The sequence below is a fragment of the Semicossyphus pulcher genome, unplaced genomic scaffold, assembly GCF_022749685.1.
Source record: "Semicossyphus pulcher isolate SPU_LCO1_2020_fin unplaced genomic scaffold, fSemPul1.0.p SCAF_11, whole genome shotgun sequence".
In the NCBI taxonomy this organism is placed as follows: domain Eukaryota; kingdom Metazoa; phylum Chordata; class Actinopteri; order Labriformes; family Labridae; genus Semicossyphus; species Semicossyphus pulcher.
In genome coordinates, this window is record NW_027211615.1 from 7588401 (window position 1) to 7607415 (window position 19015).

A 19015-nucleotide genomic window follows, 5' to 3' on the forward strand; every position below is an offset into this window, starting at 1 on the left:
TGCAGAGAAAAGCGTTTTCTCACAGTAGATCAGCTAAACAATAAGTGATAATCACTATTGTTCCGAAGCTCATTGCATAGAACAGACTGTGTACGCTGTAATATGCAAATAGAATTAACCAGTTAGGACGGAGAGCTGTTTGTGTTTGACTGGAGCACAGATACTGTGTTGTTGTTCTTGCATTGTTCGGTTCTGTTCTGTTCTGTACTGTTCTATTCTATTCTATTCTATTCTGTTCTGTTCTATTCTATTCTGTTCTATTCTATTCTATTCTGTTCTGCTCTGTTTTATTCTTTTCTATTATATTCTGTTCTGTTCTATTCTGTTCTATTTTATTCTGTTCTATTCAATTCGATTCTGTTCTGTTCTGTTCTGTTCTATTCTGTTCTGTTCTGTTCTGTTCTATTCTATTCTGTTCTATTTTATTCTGTTCTGTTCTGTTCTATTCTATTCTGTTCTATTTTATTCTGTTCTGTTCTGTTCTGTTCTATTCTGTTCTATTTTATTCTGTTCTGTTCTGTTCTGTTCTATTCAATTTGATTCTGTTCTATTGTTTTTCAGTTCTACTCTCCCCTGTACTATTCTATTTGATTCCATGCTAGGCTAACAATGATGACATTGTTTTCATCATTCTTTGATCTGTCATGATTGTAATAACCACTAATCACTTTATAATCACGAGGCCTTTATACATGTCAGAGAATGCAGGAAAACGCCCATCACAGTTTCACAGAGGCCACATTCATATCTTCATACTCGTTGTTTGGTCCGACCAACAGTCCAGAAACCAAAGATATTTAATCTTTAACAATATAAAACTGAGAAATGCAGCAACATGATTTTGTCTGATTGATTATTTATTAAACAGCATTATTTCTACATCCCTATTCTCCACCTAGATCTGACATGGCTTCTTTCTCTGAGTTTGTGATCAGGCAGAAAGGATCATTTCATCATATTTCAGGGGAACAACATCTGTTTGAGGTCTGAGCTGATTACTGGAACATCTGGTTGGGCTGACTGACTGTCCTGTCAACACGGCCAGATTATGTATGATTTCCAGCTCCATTTCCTGCAGTCGACTGCTATAGGTACAAGGTGTAGTTCTCAGCAGTGACAGTAGGGATGACAAAGTACCTGATGCACATTTCTTCTTGGTTTCTTTCTTATCAGCAGTGACTGGAAATGTTTCCCAGAGTCCCGTCATATTAGAATAAGAAAACTAGGAACACATGCAAACAAAATAAGCAAACAGAAAAGCATAGCTGGAGGGTAACTGTGGAAAATGCAGCTCATCATGTGACGGCTTTGGGTAATTGCAGGGAATGATATATTGCAAGCTGTGTGGTTAAGACGCCTGTGCAAACTGCAGCAACATGACATGACATTTTGCCACAAGCTGGCACCTTTGTGTGAATTTTTTCATCAAGTTCCACAAATGTTTTTGTTGTTTTGTGTCTTTTACTTTCATGGTCACACCAGAGAAGGCAGAACTAAAGAGCTGAGGAGGAGACCGAAAATAGTGTGAATTCATAAGAGCATAAATTGAGGAATATAAAAGAAAGAAGTAGTTCTTCTCTTCTCCTCTCTTTGTTTTCCACGTCCCGTGTTTATTTGTTCTTGGCTTGCTGAGAAACAGCGCCGCAATCACAAAGGAGGAACAAATGGCACATTCGTCGGAACAGGGGTTTGTTTTATGTGTCTGGGGGGGACTGATGACTGATTCTTGTTCTGTAAGCCCAAAAGGAGTGAAAGGAGAAAGAAACTAAAAAGTGAAACCATGAAAGAACAAAGGGTGTTTGGGTTTTTTTGTTCCCATGACAAGAAAGTGGATGCTCCAAATAGTGAAGGCCAAACTGTTGTCAGAGGAATACGTCCTGGTCGGCGTGGGTCTGGCGAACACTAGACACAACAGAAACACGGATGTACAAGGATATAAAGTGTTAGAGATTTTCAGTAATGGATGATTTAGAGTCATATTTTTCAGCGTATTAATTATCACGTAAATGCCACATGATTAGGGATGCACGATATTGGATTTTTATTGCCGATATGCCGATATTTTACAACCCTTTTTGCTGATTGTCGATTTCCATACTGATATATTAGGCACATGTTTTTTCACCCTAATGCAGAGAACATTAAGTCTCCCCTGTAGTGGAAGTGATATAATGCCTACTCTTATTGTAGTGGCCCGCTGGCAGATGCAGAAATAACATAAAACGGTGCTTTTTAAAACGTACACATTCACTGCTTAATAGCTTATGTACAAAATGCCATATTTATTTGTTTGTAACATTTTTTTTCAAATAAAACTAATATTTGTCAAGCTTTTTTAGGGAATCATTGAGCATTTAGGCAGAATTAAAGCGTTGTTTTATCGGCGGAAAATATCGGCAGAATTATATCGTGCATCCCTACACAGGATACACTGTGAAATTTAAATTGACAAGCATCACAACATTGTGCAAAAGACACTAAAACCTATGTTCATCAAGCATAAAATAAAAACCCTGAAATATTAACTAATGAAGACAACAAAAGCAGAAAAATACAGCATACAATTCACCACATGCAGGGTGGGAGGTGCAAATGCTGTAACAGTGTCCTTTTGCTGTGTTCCAGGTTTGCATATTATATAAACTATAACAAGTTGTTAAACTTCACAGTTTCAAGAATGAACAGCAACTGAACTGAGACAATAGATAGTAAAAGTCCTTTGGGAAATCTGCCCATGATTTAAGGTCAAACAACATATTTGATAACTCAAAAGGTAGCTTATGTTAGCATAACAGAGGAGCGGTTAGCTATTAAGATGTTGAATGCTAATGCTAGCTGTTGTCTATATGCATTGAGTTCTGATATATGTTGTTTTACCTTGAAATATGGCTGGTTGTCACTGAAATGTTCACTTTTCATTGTGGGTTATTTTAAAAGCTGTGAAACATGTGTCAGATTTCTGGAGCACAGCAGCAGCATCACATTATAACAGCATTTGAGCTCTCCACGCTGAGCGTGATGTCAGAGCTCAATGGCTGCTGTGTAAATATGTTGAATCAATGCCAGAATATAAACACAAGGTTTGAATTCACATCAGTTCTATGTTAACTTGAAATGGCCGACTTTGCAAAGCATTTTAAATAAGTTTAAAGGGGTTAAAAAGACGAGGAGTAACAAAAGGTTGGAGCTGTCTCTCTGAGCTGTTCATGTCTCCTGCGTGGTTTATTTGAAAGACACACAGTAGCACAAGGAATCGGCTCCCTCATGCAGGTACATGTAACAGAGGCAGTGGGCATAAAGCCTTCTCTTTGGCAAGCCCAGTCAAAATACTTCCAGCATCTTCACACTAACAACCTCCTCAGGGGGCACCGTTACTAGTCCAGTCATGCAGTGGATCCATCAGGTGGTTCAGTGGTGAACAAGCACAAACAGCTGCAAATAAAATGAGCTAATTGATAGTGTGTAATCAGAAAGACTTCTGAACCTGATGCCCTTTGAAATATACATGTACATGTATTTTTTTTTAAATCCTTGGTGACCCTCTCCTTGTCTCTGTGTCCAGGTTCCTACATGTACGTGGACGTCTCTCAGTACGATGTCGGGGAGAAGGCCAGGTTTCAGCTGCCAGTCATGAAGGAGAACGACACTCACTGTATCGACTTCAACTATCTGCTCACCAGCCCGGACGGCTCCAGCCCCGGCACCCTCAACGTCCTGGTGAAGGTAATGAGAATAAACACAATAAAACCATCTGAACAGCTCTACTGGCCTCTGCATTACAAGATACACTGTGTAAGACGAGGTTTGATTCCATGAGACACAAGCTTGACTGCCTTCTTTCATTTTCCCCCTTTATTTTCCAAAACGTACGGTCGTTCTAGTCCAAGAATTCAACTCTCGATGAGTTAAAGCTTCCTGATTGTCACCATGGCAGATGGTCCCTTCAGTTTAAAGAACACCAAACAGGATTTATGGGAAATGTGGTCTGGATTTTGAGAAACACAACCACAAGTACTGCAGAGAGTATGCCGTCAGAGGCTGCTGACTGCCATGCCTTAAAGGAGCAATTTGCCCCTGGAAAAAGCCACTGGCAGTCAAAGCTGGTGTTCTCTGTAATCGATAGACACAATAATATTTGAAATTGGCGCCATAGCTGTGGAGAAAGTTGTACAAACAGCTCGTGGTTTCGCCCATTCTGCATTCCCACAACACTCAGCGTGCTTTGCGCCCCCCCCTCTGAAAGGCCCAGCGAGAGATGCTGCAGTGAAACACTACCGTTAACAGTCAAGGACATTGGCCGCTGCAGGCAACGGCTCAGAGCGGTACAGAATCCAAAATACAACAAGAGTATACCGGTGGATCGTCTACAGAATCTTCAGGTCTGCAGTCTACATTTCAAACCTGACGATTTAGAACGAGACATGACATCAGAGGCGGCGTCCTAGATTGAGGAAGTGTAGTTTAGCAAGCTCCTTGGCCTCTGCTAGATGACGCGTTTTACTTAGTCTGGTGGAGGAGAGAAGAGGATAGCATACTCCAAAGGCACAGAGCCAAATTGCATTTTTTCTTACCATAATTGCATTAGCTCCCCATAAGGAGGTTGAAAATTGGCAAACTGGCCCTTTTAACCATAATTTCACAATAAAATCTGAACTTTTCAAATCTGAAAACTTGCCCCTTTAACACGCTGAGGTTCTCTCCGTGTTAAGATGTAGTGTCACTTTGTTCGACATCTATGAAGCATCAAACTAGTTGTATCTAACACACTGATAGCTGCATTTTTCTGATGCAATCATCCAAACTTCATTCCCTCCACTTTAGTTGTTTCCACAATCCTCCTGCCTTCTAATCTGCTCTCTCTCCTCATCATGACTTTTCTCACAGTTTGTGGAGGTGGTTAGAAAACACATTAGCAGAAGATTGCTATTTTACTGGTTCTACCATTACCTGGTTGCGAGCTGCAGGGTAGCATTATGAGGAGGGCGACTGCCCTTCAATCTGATGGCACAAAGTCACATTACTGCAAAATATCTCCCTGCGAAATAGAGTTCCTTACAGCCAAGAGGTGGGGTTGGAGCTGTCCCTGGCCTCTGACCTCCCTGTTGCACAAATACATGACTTAATATGTGTGCTATTATTATTATTTTCCTGTCATTAAATGGAAAGTAGGCCTCTCGGAGTTCATCAGGAGATGCAAAGGACTTTATTAACATTGTACTCTGTGTTACTTCTAGGTAAACAAGGGTCCTTTGGCCAACCCGATATGGAACGTGACGTCCTACACTGGTAAAGACTGACTCAGACTATAACTCAGACTCTTTTCATAACTTGATCTAATGTGATTTTATTCGCTTGTGTTAACTGTGCTGTCGTCTTTCAGGTAAAGACTGGCTGAAAGCAGAACTTGCCGTCTCCACCTTTTGGCCCAATGAATATCAGGTAACTCCCTAAGTACTCAGACAACCAGCGGCCGTGTTTATGCCTGCATGTCTTTATTTCCACTTGTGTTCATGTGACTGCACGCACACGCACACAAACACACACACAGACTCATGCTGTGAGGCAGGCGGCTGATTTATTTGTGTTGACTGAGGCTCAGGAGGTGACGATTAGGCTACAAAGACGAGGGTGGGGTGTGTGTGTGCACATGTGTTTGCATGCACGGGGGTGTGTCGCCATACTGGACTTTGTTTTTAATGAACTGATATGTGTTCAAACCTGAACATTTCATGATTCAGAGAGGTAGAATATAATCAGGACTTTTAAAGAACACATCATGTATGTTTCTTCTTTTTTAATCTCTAACGGTCAGATAGCCTGATCAGTGTGTGTTTGTCGGCCGACAGATGCGGACACGTTGTGGGATAGCTCGTCTCTGAGTGTCCTCGCAGGCAGACACACACTGATCATGTTCACACACGCAGCCTGGGGACTGTATGATATTACTGTAAGGCGTGAAAGCATCTTCCAAATGGCCCATCTGGAGCCCAAATGGCCCTCAGTGACTACAGGAGGAGATCACCAGCATGAAACTCGTGTGTCAACATGTTTTAATTGAACATAATCATGCGCGTTTGCTGAGGCTTATGTAGCTTTTTCAGGCTATGAAACAGGTTATTGGATTGGAGGTTATGAAGATATTTTTTCATGTTGGAACATGTTTCTGTGTTAGCACTTTGGCTTGAGTTGTAATGAGACTGGTTTCACCAGGGGAGCACAGGCACATGCCGGCTCATGTAGTCACGCACACACGCTGTCACAGAATATCTGATGTGCACACAAAAAGCACTCACGCACACACACACACCCACACAATGTTATTTAGGTAGACCTCTAATTACATAGTGGTCCTTATTTAGAAAGAAAAGTTTAAAGATAGTGGGTGAGTTTCTTGACTATCACTAGACTTGATAGATGTTGATGTATACTTAATTAGGGCTGCAAGGGTTCATCTTTTATTGAGCAGTTGATTAAAGGAAAACTGATCGATCGTTTTGGTCTCTTTAAAGCAAAAAATGCCAAAAACGTGACGATTTCAGCTTTTCAGATATTTAGATTTTATGTTATGTTCTTTTTTTATATATGATAGTAAATATGTTTGACATAAAAAGATATAAGAAGATGCTATCCTGGACTACGGCCAACTTCCATGTAAGTTTCTGTTACCAACTTTTGACATTTCATCGACCAAAATTAGATTCATTAAGGAAAAAACTCATTTGTTGCAGCACAACACGTCTTAACTAGTTTATTTCTGCCACATTAACATTCATTACCTTCAGCTTTGGGTCATATAAGCACAACATTTTTCATGCCTGAGAAGATTCAAAGGAAAAACACTCCTTGCCTCCTGATTTAAACATTTTTGATTCAGTGCCCACACATGCATAGATCAGAGTGATAGATGCGATTGGTTGATAAAAGGATGTACGCTATCGTCCAACTCTGCTCAGGAGCGATGATATGTCAGCCCTCAGCCTTCAGCGTTTTGCCCATGTGAGAACTTGTAAAGCGAAGCGATCAGTAATCCCTCCTCACGCTGATCTCCATGAAGAGTCAGGAAGTGCTTGACACCTGCGTGATGGAAATACTTACCACCATCCCATTCATGAATCACACAATGCAAAGAGTCTTGTGGTTGATCATTTATACTGCAAGGAGAGAAAATAAGCAGTGATTTACGTCCAGGCTGCAGTGACCTCTGTGGGAATCATTTAAACTTTATGGAAAACATGATCATTAACAGCAGGAAGACCTAAAACCAACTCACGCTAATGAGACTTGAGTTTAAGACTTTACTGCTTTGAAACATGACTTCGTGACTTTACTGTTAAAAGAGTTTGCTTGGGATTTGAAAACACAACGTAAACAAATTAACAGCCCCTTTCACACTGCTAGTTCAAGGCAGGATTGTTATGCCTCGTCTTTAATGTAAAACACAGAACGGCTGAATGGTGGGGCGAAGTCGTTCCACCTCTGAGCCGACATCGGAGGTAGTAACAGGAATAACAGAGGTGAAAAGCCATCTGAGTAAATGGAGGCGCTGGCAGGATGGATCATCGCCGTGTGTGTGTGTGTGTGCGTGAAGCACCCACTGTTTTATAAATGGTAAAATTGTAAATGGACTGCTCTTATACAGTATAGTGCTTTTCTAGTCTTGCGACCACTCAAAGCTGCTTTTACACTACATGTCACCTTTTCTGACTCACATTCACTGATGGCAAAGGCTGCTACATGAAGTGTAGTCTGTCAATCAGTACTAATCCCATTCACACACCGTTGGCTATGCCTTGGGGTTCAGTGTCTTGCTCAAGGACACTTCGACATGTAGACTGAGGGAGCTGGGGATCGAACCAACCTTTTTGATTAAGAGACGACCGACTGCCACTGAGCCACAGCTGTTTTCACATCGCGCGCCTTTTGCTCCTGCAACACTGGAACGCAATGTAGAAACACACACTGGGGCGGCTTTACACTGGCGTTGCTTGGTCTAATGTGAAATTACAAAAGCAGTATATTGGTGGAGCTTTGTAATGGCTCTGTGGTGGAATGCAATGTAAAAAGGCTATAGATAAATTAACATCACAATAACCTGAAGTCTGAATAATGTACTTAATAAGACAGTAAGGTACGGCCTTGCATAGCTACAGAAGTGCTTTCTTTTACACAAAAAATGTGGAAAAGTTTGAACAAATTGAAACACATAACTTATTCAAATTATATTTAAAGCAACCTGCAAAACCTAGCCTAAACCTCTCTAAGTTTTAGTGTTGTTTTATTCTATTGAAAAGGTTGCTATAGAGACATGTTATGCTCCACCCTAAGGCAGGCGGCAAATATTTATTCAACTGACTTGTACTCAGAATACTCTGGACTACTCTTGAATAAAACGCTACGTAAAAGGGTTTATTATGTGCAAATTACGTTGAAAATATTAGAAAATTATTCGAATGCAAACATGTCATTATAGTAGTCAACATTAGACCTGAAAGAGCAGCCTTTACCTCATGATTTGGGCTTGCCCTCAATGACTTGCGACTTGAATTTAAAACAGTTCTGTTTTTTAATAATAAATATAATACTTTCCACAAAAAGTGAACTTTTCAGAGAGATTAATTTCAAGCATGTGCACACAAAAGAGAAGAACGGGTCATTAGGTCATGTTATGGCTACCAAAATTAACCTGTTTTGTATAACAAGCAAGGATCAGCAGACTGGGGAGGCGGGCAGGCAGACAGGCAGGCCGGGCTTCAGACAGACAGAGATGAAGGTATTAAAAGTCAAGCGATGTCTTTCTGCTGTGCTCCACAGTGAGCTATGAGTGAAAGATGATAGGAGAGAGAGACAAGATAGATTGGCGGGGGAGTGAGACGGAGAGGGGGGAGAGTGTGACAAGCAGGGGATGATAAGCTATGGGTAAACAGTTCACGGCAGATTTCCTCTTACAGGTGATGAATGACAACAACTGCTCACCCCCCTCGCTTTCTTTCCCCCCGCAGTCTCTCTTTTTGATAGCGACCTCCTCTCCTCTGTTCATTACAGTGCACATCTCTGGGTAAACACTGTTGGAAAACAGAGACAGAAAGGGAGACACAAGGAGTAAAATTAGAAGGATGCGAGTGAGAAAGAGGGATGATGATGAAGAAATTACGGTGAATGGAAGCACCTGTTGAATGCCATTATAACACTCAAAATATAGAATTTAGAGAAGCAAAGGCCCACATTTTGGTAGTCCTCTGTTTCTGCTTCCCTCTTGTTTTTTATACATGTATTTAACACTTTGATGGTGTTTGTGTGTTGAAATACAGATAAATGACAGTTTCTCAACCACAAATTGCTGTAAATGAGAATACGAGTCATACTAGCAGCTTGACGTGACTGTAGTAAGACACAGTGGTGCTTTGAGCTAAATGCTAATGTCAGCTTGCTAACATTTTCAAAATTACAACGTTAAAATGCTGATGTTTAGTATGTGTAGGGAAAGTATATAATGTTAAACATGTTCACCATCTTAGTTTAGGTTGTAGTATTGTGTGATTCAGTTAAGGTGTTGATGGAAAGTACACGTACTGTTTAGTATGTTCACAGTCTTAGTTTAGCTTGTAGCATGCTAGCATTCGCTAATTTAGCGCAGTTCTTCAGGGAAAGTATAATGTTTACCATGTTTATAGTCTTAGTTTGTGTATAGCATGCTTACATTGGCTAATTGAGTATAGGTTTTATGGAAAGTATAATGTTTGCATAGTTTGCTGTCTTAGCTTGTAGCATGCTAACATTCGCTAAATAAGTGCTTTTCTTTAGGGAAAGTATATGTAGGCTAATGTTTACCATGTTTATAGTCTTTTGTGTATAGCATGCTAACGTCTGCTTATTTAGTATAGCTTTTATGGAAAGTAATGTTTACATTGTTCACTGTCTTAGTTTAGCATGTAGCATGCTAACATTCACTAATTTAGTGCAGCTCTTCAGGGAAAGTATATCATGTTTCCAATGTTTATAGTCTTAGGTAATGCACACTTATACGATACGTCACACAAAGAAAGAAAGCAGATGTAACAAAAAAGCTCTAAAAGTAATTAAATAGAACTGAAGAACAACAAATAGATTCTCTCATACTCTGCCCTGCCCTACCGCATTCAGCTCCATTACTTGTTATCATTTCTGTTGCAGCCATTTTGTGTGTACCAAAGGAGATTACTATGATCCAACAGGAAGTATCTCATTTATCCTCCTTGGCTTGTTGGCCAGAATGTATAAATCCAGCAGCAGCCAGGATGGCAGCTTTGTATTTATCCAGTTTAATGCACATCGCTGACGGCTGTCACTGCCTTTTCTATCTGCACTGTGACAACTCAGATTACATCCATCACCTTGACAGCAAATTTAAATGGCAATATGCTTACTTTGTAGCTTCCAGTGCAGTGGGGAAAACATCTGAAACTTGGAGACACAGTGTCTGATGTGGTAACAAAAACAGAGAAGGTTGATGTTCGGTAACAGTGCCGTGGAGGGTTTGTGATGTGCGAGCACATTTTTTAGATTATGTAAGTTTCATTTTTCTCCCAGGGATGGCTTTAGCTGTTGTTTTTAGACATTTTGTATGCACAACTTTTTTAATAATAGAGGGTCAGAAGAGACTTGAAATACTAATAATCTCCTCTGTGTTTAATTTAATAAGGTTTAAACACACTTTGCAAGGAGGCCCACACTGTGACAGCAAACTTAACATTTTTTCATGCTCTAATTTCTTACACTTTTATGAACTAACATTTTTATTGCTTCTTGTAATTGTTTTCTAAGTGTATGTTCGATTCCAAGTGCTTGTTCTGTATGTTTATTCTTCTTCACTATAAAAAGGGGCCTGTTTAAATAAAGGATGGAAGATTGAAAATAATGAAGGCCATAATAGCTAAAATATCCCTCTTTCTTTTCTCAGGTCATCTTTGAAGCCGAGGTTTCGGACAGCAAAGCCGGCTTCATCGCCATCGACGACATTCAGGTGCTCAGCTACCCATGCGGTGAGTCATTAGCATGCCAGCAATTAGTCCTAGTTCGCTGAATAGACGCTGATAGCTTTGGCCACTAATTAGACTGTACCTGGGATGGTTTCTGTTGCAGTCGAACGGGTAGATAAGTGGGAAGGTGACACAGGAGAGGAGGGATGCAACGAGGGGAGAAAGGCGAGTCGTAGGGGGGGAAATGAGAGAAATAAAAGGAGGGAGAGAGAGATTGTGAGAGGGAGAAAGAGGGAATAGGAGAGAGTGAAGCGGGAAATGAGACAGTATTAGGGCAATCATAGAGAGAGAAGATTCTGACCACTCAGCACTTTCTCTCCCTCTCTTTAACCCACACGCACACACGCACACACGCACACACACACACACACACACACACAGAGTTGCACTCACACACACACAGTGAACAGTAGCAGTCTTGTCTCACACTGACAGGAAAGAGATGAGGGCTGCGATCCATTTTAAATTCCAGCTACGTCTCAAGTCGTCTTCTCTCCTTCGCTTGAGTGTTTCCTTACTTTCCAGTAAGTTGTGACGACAAACTGCGACCGCCAACAGACGGGTCTGTTAATTTAGAGCCATAGGCAGGTTCCTTGAGGGTCGCTACATTTGAAACGGAAGCAATTACAAGTCCTTGCGGTCATCCGTCAAGTAGCGCTGAGATCTCAGGGGACTATTTTGTTATTTAATAGATTCTATTGATTTTAAGTCATAAAATAAAATGTCTTGCACTGCTTTCTTGCACTGTTCTTGAGGTCCAGGCATCCCTGTTTCTGTCAGACGTTACAATTACGACATCATATTGGTCAATAAAGTTATCTAGAATCAAAGTCTTTTAAAGGCAGAGGAGCAGGACTCCTAATAGGAAGGAGCAAGTATTAGTACTTAGTCTCCACAGTGGCAGCATTCATTCTCACAGCTGCATTTCTGGACACACAGGTTCGTGTATGTGTGCAGGCTAGGGTGTGTGTGTGTGTTTTCATTCACCATAGTAGCTGCAATCTATGTTTGCAATCACCTCCCCAGAATAAAAATGTCATAGTCGAACTGCATCTTCAGGGTCTGAAAAGCTTATTTCATATCTTAGCCTGGTGGTTAAGAATTTGGAGCTATGCAAATTATATATCCTGGATGTGACATTGATGTTAGCTCCCAGTGGCAATGCAGCACTGTGCCCTGCCTTCATCCGACTCCAGTAAAATCTAATCGCAGTAATAATGAACAAAGTCCTCAGGGTTGGGGAATGTCCTGAAATGTATATGATGTGTTTGTTATGAGCCGACATGTTTCTATCCATACCTCCCTCTGGCTCTGTCACCTCGTTTCCACCTTTAACAGACCACTAAAAGGAAACCAAAAACATTTTAAAACACTAAAAGGTGTATCCTTTTTTGTTAACTTCATCTAATTTTCCTTCATTTCTTTAATCTCATTTGCTGTAGATAAATCCCCTCATTTCCTGCGTCTCGGGGACGTGGAGGTCAACGCCGGACAAAACGCCACATTTCAGTGCATCGCTACAGGACGGGACACGTCCAACAAAAAACTCTGGCTGCAGGTACGGCTTCACACTTACATGTACACACACTTTAATAAACAAAGCATGTTTTACTCTACTGTTCTGGGATTTACAAGAAAGTATGACAAAAAAAGGTTAAATTAACTGTGCTTGAGAGGTGAGGTCAGTCTTTTGTTTTGATTTCTGCAGAGTTTGTAAATTATTATTCTGAACAATTATTTCTGTTGTGATGAATCAGCTGACAGTTTGCTGGTACAAAAGAAGGATGTGTCTCGGTTTCTTTTCTTTAAACTGACAATCTCAAAGATTTCAGTTTCGTTCTCTTGGGCCCCAACTACTGACGATATACACTAGTTGTGGCAGGACACTTCCCAGTTTAACCAGATGTCTATCGTTGGGTTCCTTTGTTACGGTTGTAACTCTTGATTTTCCTCGCTGACGGTCGCTTTCCTTTTTAGACTGTTTGCTTCATCTGAGCGTCGAGTTTGTTTCTTTTTCTTTGGATTTTCACTTATTTTTGACTTATCTTTTCTTTGTTTGTTCAGCCATAGTAGATTACTGTTTACTCGCAACACTTGCAGGGACCAGAGATGCAGCCGCTTAGCTCCGCCTACCCTCTCTGGCAGACCAACCACTGCTGGCTGATGGAAAACGCGTCACTAACTGGGCACCACTTGTGATTTTTTCCACAAAAGTCGCCACAGACACCCAGTCTGTAATACTGCAAATACAAAGGCTTTCATCAGCGGGCCACAGGCTCAATAGATAGTGACTGAACAGACATTTATTCACATGAAAAGGCAATTTGGAAGTAGACGGGGCATCGGCACAGTCTCTTGACCTCATGTTAGACCTCACATTAAAAGTTCTGTTATGTGTTGAAATGGAGAATAAATCCATCAAATGAGGACAACACAATAAGCGGCTGTCGTTGTGATATTTGGGTCGTCAAGTCGTCAGAGCCCTGTTAAGGTGGTACAGTTTAAACACAAACTGGCCACGGCACTAGATCTTTCACAAAATAAAACTAGAGCAGTTTTATTGGAGCTACTTTCAACCAAAACATAGTCCTCAGGAAATCAGTTGAAAGCTGTTTTAAATAACTTTTTTAATATGGGTGTGGCAGAAATACAGAAAGACAACTATCTCATAAAGTGGGCAACTAAAATATAAATCTACATGGAAAGGTTCAATTAGATTAAATTAGATCCTATGAAATGGTCATTCTGAAAGTACTGATGACACAGAATGCAGTTCAGCATCTAGCCAAGATAGCATAAAGACATTAAGTATTGAATAAGCAGTAAGGGGTACATATAAATACACCAAGATACTTCTAAAGGTGAGAGAGAAAATATGTTTTTAATATCTTTAATATTAACATTATTTGTCTTTATCTCTGCATGTCGCTAATATGATAGAAATAGACCAAAGAGATGACACATTGTACCCAATATGCCCCCTTCAGGACTGCTACGTCTAATAATAAAGAGTCACACACACACACTCGCGCCCACACACACAGAACGTCCCCAGGCCATACATCCTAGCAGCTAACATGATTAAGAGTTTAATAGCTGCTGATTTCATTATGGCTCTATTGTAGTCATGACCTTCAAACCTGCTGTCAGTGAGGCAGAGGGGAGGTGTGAGTGTCTGTGTGCATGTGGGCATGTGTGGTCCAGTGCTGCCCCGTGACCTTGAGCAAGGCAGTTAACCCTCTCATAAACCGGCTCTTTTTGTGTTTGTCTGTGATTCAGAGGAGAAACGGAGAAGATATTCCCGTGGCTTTGACCAAAAACATCAACCACAGACGGTTCGCCACCTCCTTCCACCTCAAAGAAGTCACCAATCAGGATCAAGATCTTTACCGCTGCGTCACCCAATCAGAGCGCGGCTCTGGTGTGTCCAACTTTGCAGGTCTTATCGTCAGAGGTGAGTTAAAGATTGTAATCGTTTGTGCTCTCTGTTGTAATCGTGTTCTCCCTGTTGTCTTCCCTCATTTCTGTACATTTTTGGTGATTTTTTTCTACATTAGTCGATAGCTGTTTGTAAAAAGTAACAAAGGTGGTTCAGTTTCTGTGAAGCCAGTCGACTCTTCACTTAGCCCCGCCCCCCTTAGTCAACGTTGCTACGCCTTACGCCCAGTCAAGCCTTCTGTTGTCACGTTGCACATATTTCAGATTAAAATGATAACAGTAGCACTCAACATTTTAAGTGTTTCATTAAACTTAGGCCCCTTTTGTTGGACAGAGGAAGACCACAGCAGGCATCTCGTTTGTACCTGTCCAATGTCAAGTTTGCATGTTTTTTTAGCTACTTAAAGCTCCTGTGTGGAGTTTTCTGTCGGTTATGAAAAAATTAATTCTGATGACTCTATATGAGCTACAAAAGCAAACCAGACCATCAGCGACAAGATTGATTATTTCTATTTAGTTATTTTTAATGCCTGAAACTGCTGGCGGGGGGTAGGTGTCAGACGAAGCGATTAACTGCACGCTGCCTTTGTTTACATTTTACAGGGCAAACATTTAAAGTGAGTGATACATGTGACTGTTAAAGAAAGCAGGATGAGATTTTTTGTTAAAAACCACCACTTTAGCATACACAGGACAAAATCAGCCAAGAGATAAGTGGTCAGCTTTGTCCACAGGGGGCGCCAAAATCAAGACAAACTGAAAGTTCCTCACAGCAGCTTTAAGCTAATGTTAGCTTCATGAGTTGGTAGAAAACGCCATAGCCTGTCTGGCTGCCTTGTTAATGTTTCCATCTAACATGTTTTAAAACAATAGGCCTGTAAAAGGGATAATAATCATGCACTTGGTAGTTACACACAGGTCAGCATGCTAAAAGACTGAGGCTAAAGTTAAGTTAGCGTAGGACGTGAAAGTTACTATTGTAAGCTAGCAGGGGGACATCCTAAAATTTGCAGCTTACGTTAGAGCAGATGAACACAGTTTAATTATTTGTTTGGCTAATGTGCTTTCTATTTTTGAACGGTAAAAAATGAATAAATAAATAATTTAAATAAAAGCCCCCCCAAAAAAACATAAACCAAGTATCGCTCTGACGGTACTTTGAGAAATGCTGTGAAAACTTGTCAAACCCAGTTAGCAGAGAGGGTTAGCACGTGGGTTATTATAAAGCTGATTTGAATATTTTTATGACCCTGCTGCTGAAACAAGTTATTTTCTTGACCCAATTATATTTTGTGTTATGAGTAAGTTTGTATTGTTTTTCACTTTTGGAGTGTCAAATGTCTTTCCAATCAAAATGCATATTCACTGCGTCTGACTGATAAAATGTAAGTCACTAACACAATATAGACTAATGAGGAGAGCTTGTGTGTGTGGAGATGTGTGTATATGCCAGGCTTGTGTTTCTACCTTGTGTGTGTGGATGTGAGGCTGGGTGTGAATCCGCTGCATTAGTGTCTATGTGCACATGTGTATGCCGTGAACGTGTGTATGTGTGTGAGTGGCAACTGTGTGTGCTCCTGCTGTCATGTGCAGCTGACATGCGGTTAATAAGGTGTCACCAATGTGTGTTTGAGACGGGATGCTTTATTCATTCACATCCAATAGCTTACATATTCAATTCATCTCCCAGGGAGAGAGAGGGAGGGGGTAGGACGGCAGAGAGGAGGAGGGGGGTAAAGGCGAAAGCGATTCAGGAAGAATGATACGAGAGTGACAGCAAAGAGGAGAGGAGGGTGGAGATGGTGGAGAAAAGTTAAATGTAAATACTCTGCTCATTATCCCAGGAATATCCATATCAGAATCAGGAAGATGTCTGAATATGTAAACAGCCGAGCAGAGTCATGTTTATTATTCTGCATAAGAGATGGCAGAGGGGAAAGAGATGAGGAATCAAAGCAGGAGCACCATGAATATGAATATCAGCCTGTGTGGCTCTGATAATAGAGCTCTTACACTGTCCGGCTTTGGGTTCAACTCTCTGCGTGGCTCGAGAAAGACACTCCTGACACAGCCAAAGCTGGGGTTACAGACCCCTCTGGGAGCCAATAGATTTGTTTTGTCTGTGGTCAAGTGTACATGGAGGATTTTGAGACGTACTTTTTTCCACGGGACCTTGCTGATCTAGTAAGAATACATAAGTGGCTAATGTTTATTTATCAAGAACATCTTTTTTTGAGTATGGTAAGGCAAAAAAGAAGTGAGATGAGGAGTCGGCACAGCAGGAGACGTGTGTCTAAACATGAATCGCACCAATCTACATATATGAAAATAGATTCAGGTTCAAGAGGACACTGTGTGCGAGGCAGAACCAGCCACTTTCACAGTCTCTGAAATGATGCTTCTGGAGCTCTGAGAGATATTGGTGATTATGAATATTGATCCAGATTCTGGTTGTTAGAAAGATATCACAATAAAAGAATGAGGACTGAGCGTGTGAATGTGGAAGGAGAGGAAGAGGAGCCTCATGTTTATTTATCAGACATATCAGATGGGAGATGAGAGGAGCCAGAGAGAAATCAAAGGAACAGGGAATATGTTTATTTCACTTCTTGAAAAGTGTGCGTGTTGGAGATTTGAGGCTCCTGCAGGACATTGACGACTATGAATATGGACAGAATCAAGCTGCATTATTAATGCTTGTACGAATATTTTACTTATTAATTATTTTTTTTGTGTGTGTGAAATTAAAAAGAGAGGAGGAAAGATGAGGGGCTGGTGGTATAGGAATCTGCTGAACAGGGAAAACTGAAGAAAGACTCGGGGAAGTGGGAAATTATGACTTGAATATATGAAGAAAAAAAGGTCTGGCAGGAGGAAATAACCCGGGTATCATTTGCAGAGCCTGAAAGTGGTCTGCTGGGTGATGTGAGATTGCCTCTGTGCAGGTATGACAGGCCCGGTGTATTGATATTTACAGCATGTAGGTGACAGAGATGGGCCGTTATTGTCTCCCTCTGTGTGTGCTGGAGCTGTCAACATCAGACACAGGTGCATCATGGGAGTATGAGTGGTGTGACATGGGAGTCCCAGATCATTTTCATACCTACCAACAAGTTTTTGTCTCTGTAGTAGAAATATGACAATGGATCATCTTGACTTTTAATCATTAAACTGTCAGTTATTATTTTAATAATGTTGATTATTCGTTAAGCCTGCAAAACTGCAGAAACATGTTCAGGGAATACGTTTATATCTTTATGTCCAAAATTAGCTCAGCGCTTAAATTGCTCGTCCCATATACAGAGGCTGAAGTCCTCGTCGTGGCGGCCCCGGGTTCGATTCCCACCCTCGGCCCTTTGACGCATGTCACCCCTCATTCTCTCTTCCCCTGCTTCCGACACTATCCGCTCTCCTCTCTCGTTATTAAAGGCATAAAAGGCCAAAAGAAAACATACGTGATCATTTGAGAGTCAGGAAACTTTACTTTTTTTTCTTTAGTTAGTTGATGAAAATGTTTCTGTTGATCAACTAGTTAATTGATTAACTGCGTCTGCTCCGGTGTTCAATTTAGGAACAAATACAGTAAAAAACACTTTCAACCCTCACATTAGAGTTTCACATGTAAATGTTTCCTTCAGTAATGACTCAAACATGTTATATCTTTTCAAAATTGTGATGATGACTAAAATCATGTTGATCTCTCATTTGAGAATCTAATAATTTCAGTAGAACTGAGCTTTTTTTTCTGTATCAATACAAAAGTTTTATTTTTAAAAAGTTTTTTTTTACAAGTTGATTTATTTATTTAACAATGTTAGCCAATCTTTTTATCTATTTAATATAGCCTTGACCAAAGCAGCCACACAAGAGCTCTGCATAAAAAGGGTATAAAAGTATAGAAAAATATAAAAGTATAAAGATTTTTGCTCTTAATTAGGAACAATTTGATCAAACAGGAAGTAAAACAGAGCTAGATAAGGAGGAGGCCGTACAGGTCGGAGTTACAGTTACACACCAGCAGACGGAGGAACAGCTTTTTTACACCAGTCCATAAGACTTTGAAATAAATAAAACCTCAACACACAAGTGCAACTAAACCCACTCCTGCCTGCCTCTGCCTTTAATGTGTATATTTAGCCAACGATGTATATATTTCTCTATATATTTTTTTTGTTTTTTTATTACTGCTTCCTTTTTTTGTTAATACATTTTATTTTATATGTCCCTTATACCTAATAACTCTTTTAATTGGAGCCTCCCTGCATAAGAATTTCACATGAATGTACTTGTGTAACCGGAGTGACGATAAACGTCTTCAATCTTGAATCTTAAAACCTTCTGTGGCTGCAGGTTTTGTTCAGAGCCTAAACATGTGTTGAGTTTAATACCAGGCTCTACATTACAACATTAGGTGGATGAATGGAGGAAAGAAGCAGCCCTGCCTTTACAAGTTCTACTAGATAAACAGCATATCATTAATGTGTGTGTTTGTAAGAGAGAGAGAGGGAGTGGGAGAGAGATATAAACTAGGTATAAGAGAGTCTGACTGAGTGTGTGTTTAC

At 40.5% G+C, this 19015-nt stretch overlaps 1 protein-coding gene across 1 annotated transcript in view; it reads left to right on the forward strand.

Annotated features, from left to right (window-relative positions):
* ptprk (protein tyrosine phosphatase receptor type K) overlaps positions 1–19015 on the forward strand; it is a 135739-nt gene that overhangs the window by 61388 nt on the left and 55336 nt on the right. Inside the window, exons 4-9 of the mRNA XM_069657296.1 lie at positions 3563–3723; positions 5235–5286; positions 5381–5439; positions 10937–11018; positions 12458–12573; positions 14295–14469. Of these exons, the coding sequence (XP_069513397.1) occupies positions 3563–3723; positions 5235–5286; positions 5381–5439; positions 10937–11018; positions 12458–12573; positions 14295–14469 (645 nt within the window). The remainder of the gene's footprint in view (positions 1–3562; positions 3724–5234; positions 5287–5380; positions 5440–10936; positions 11019–12457; positions 12574–14294; positions 14470–19015) is intronic.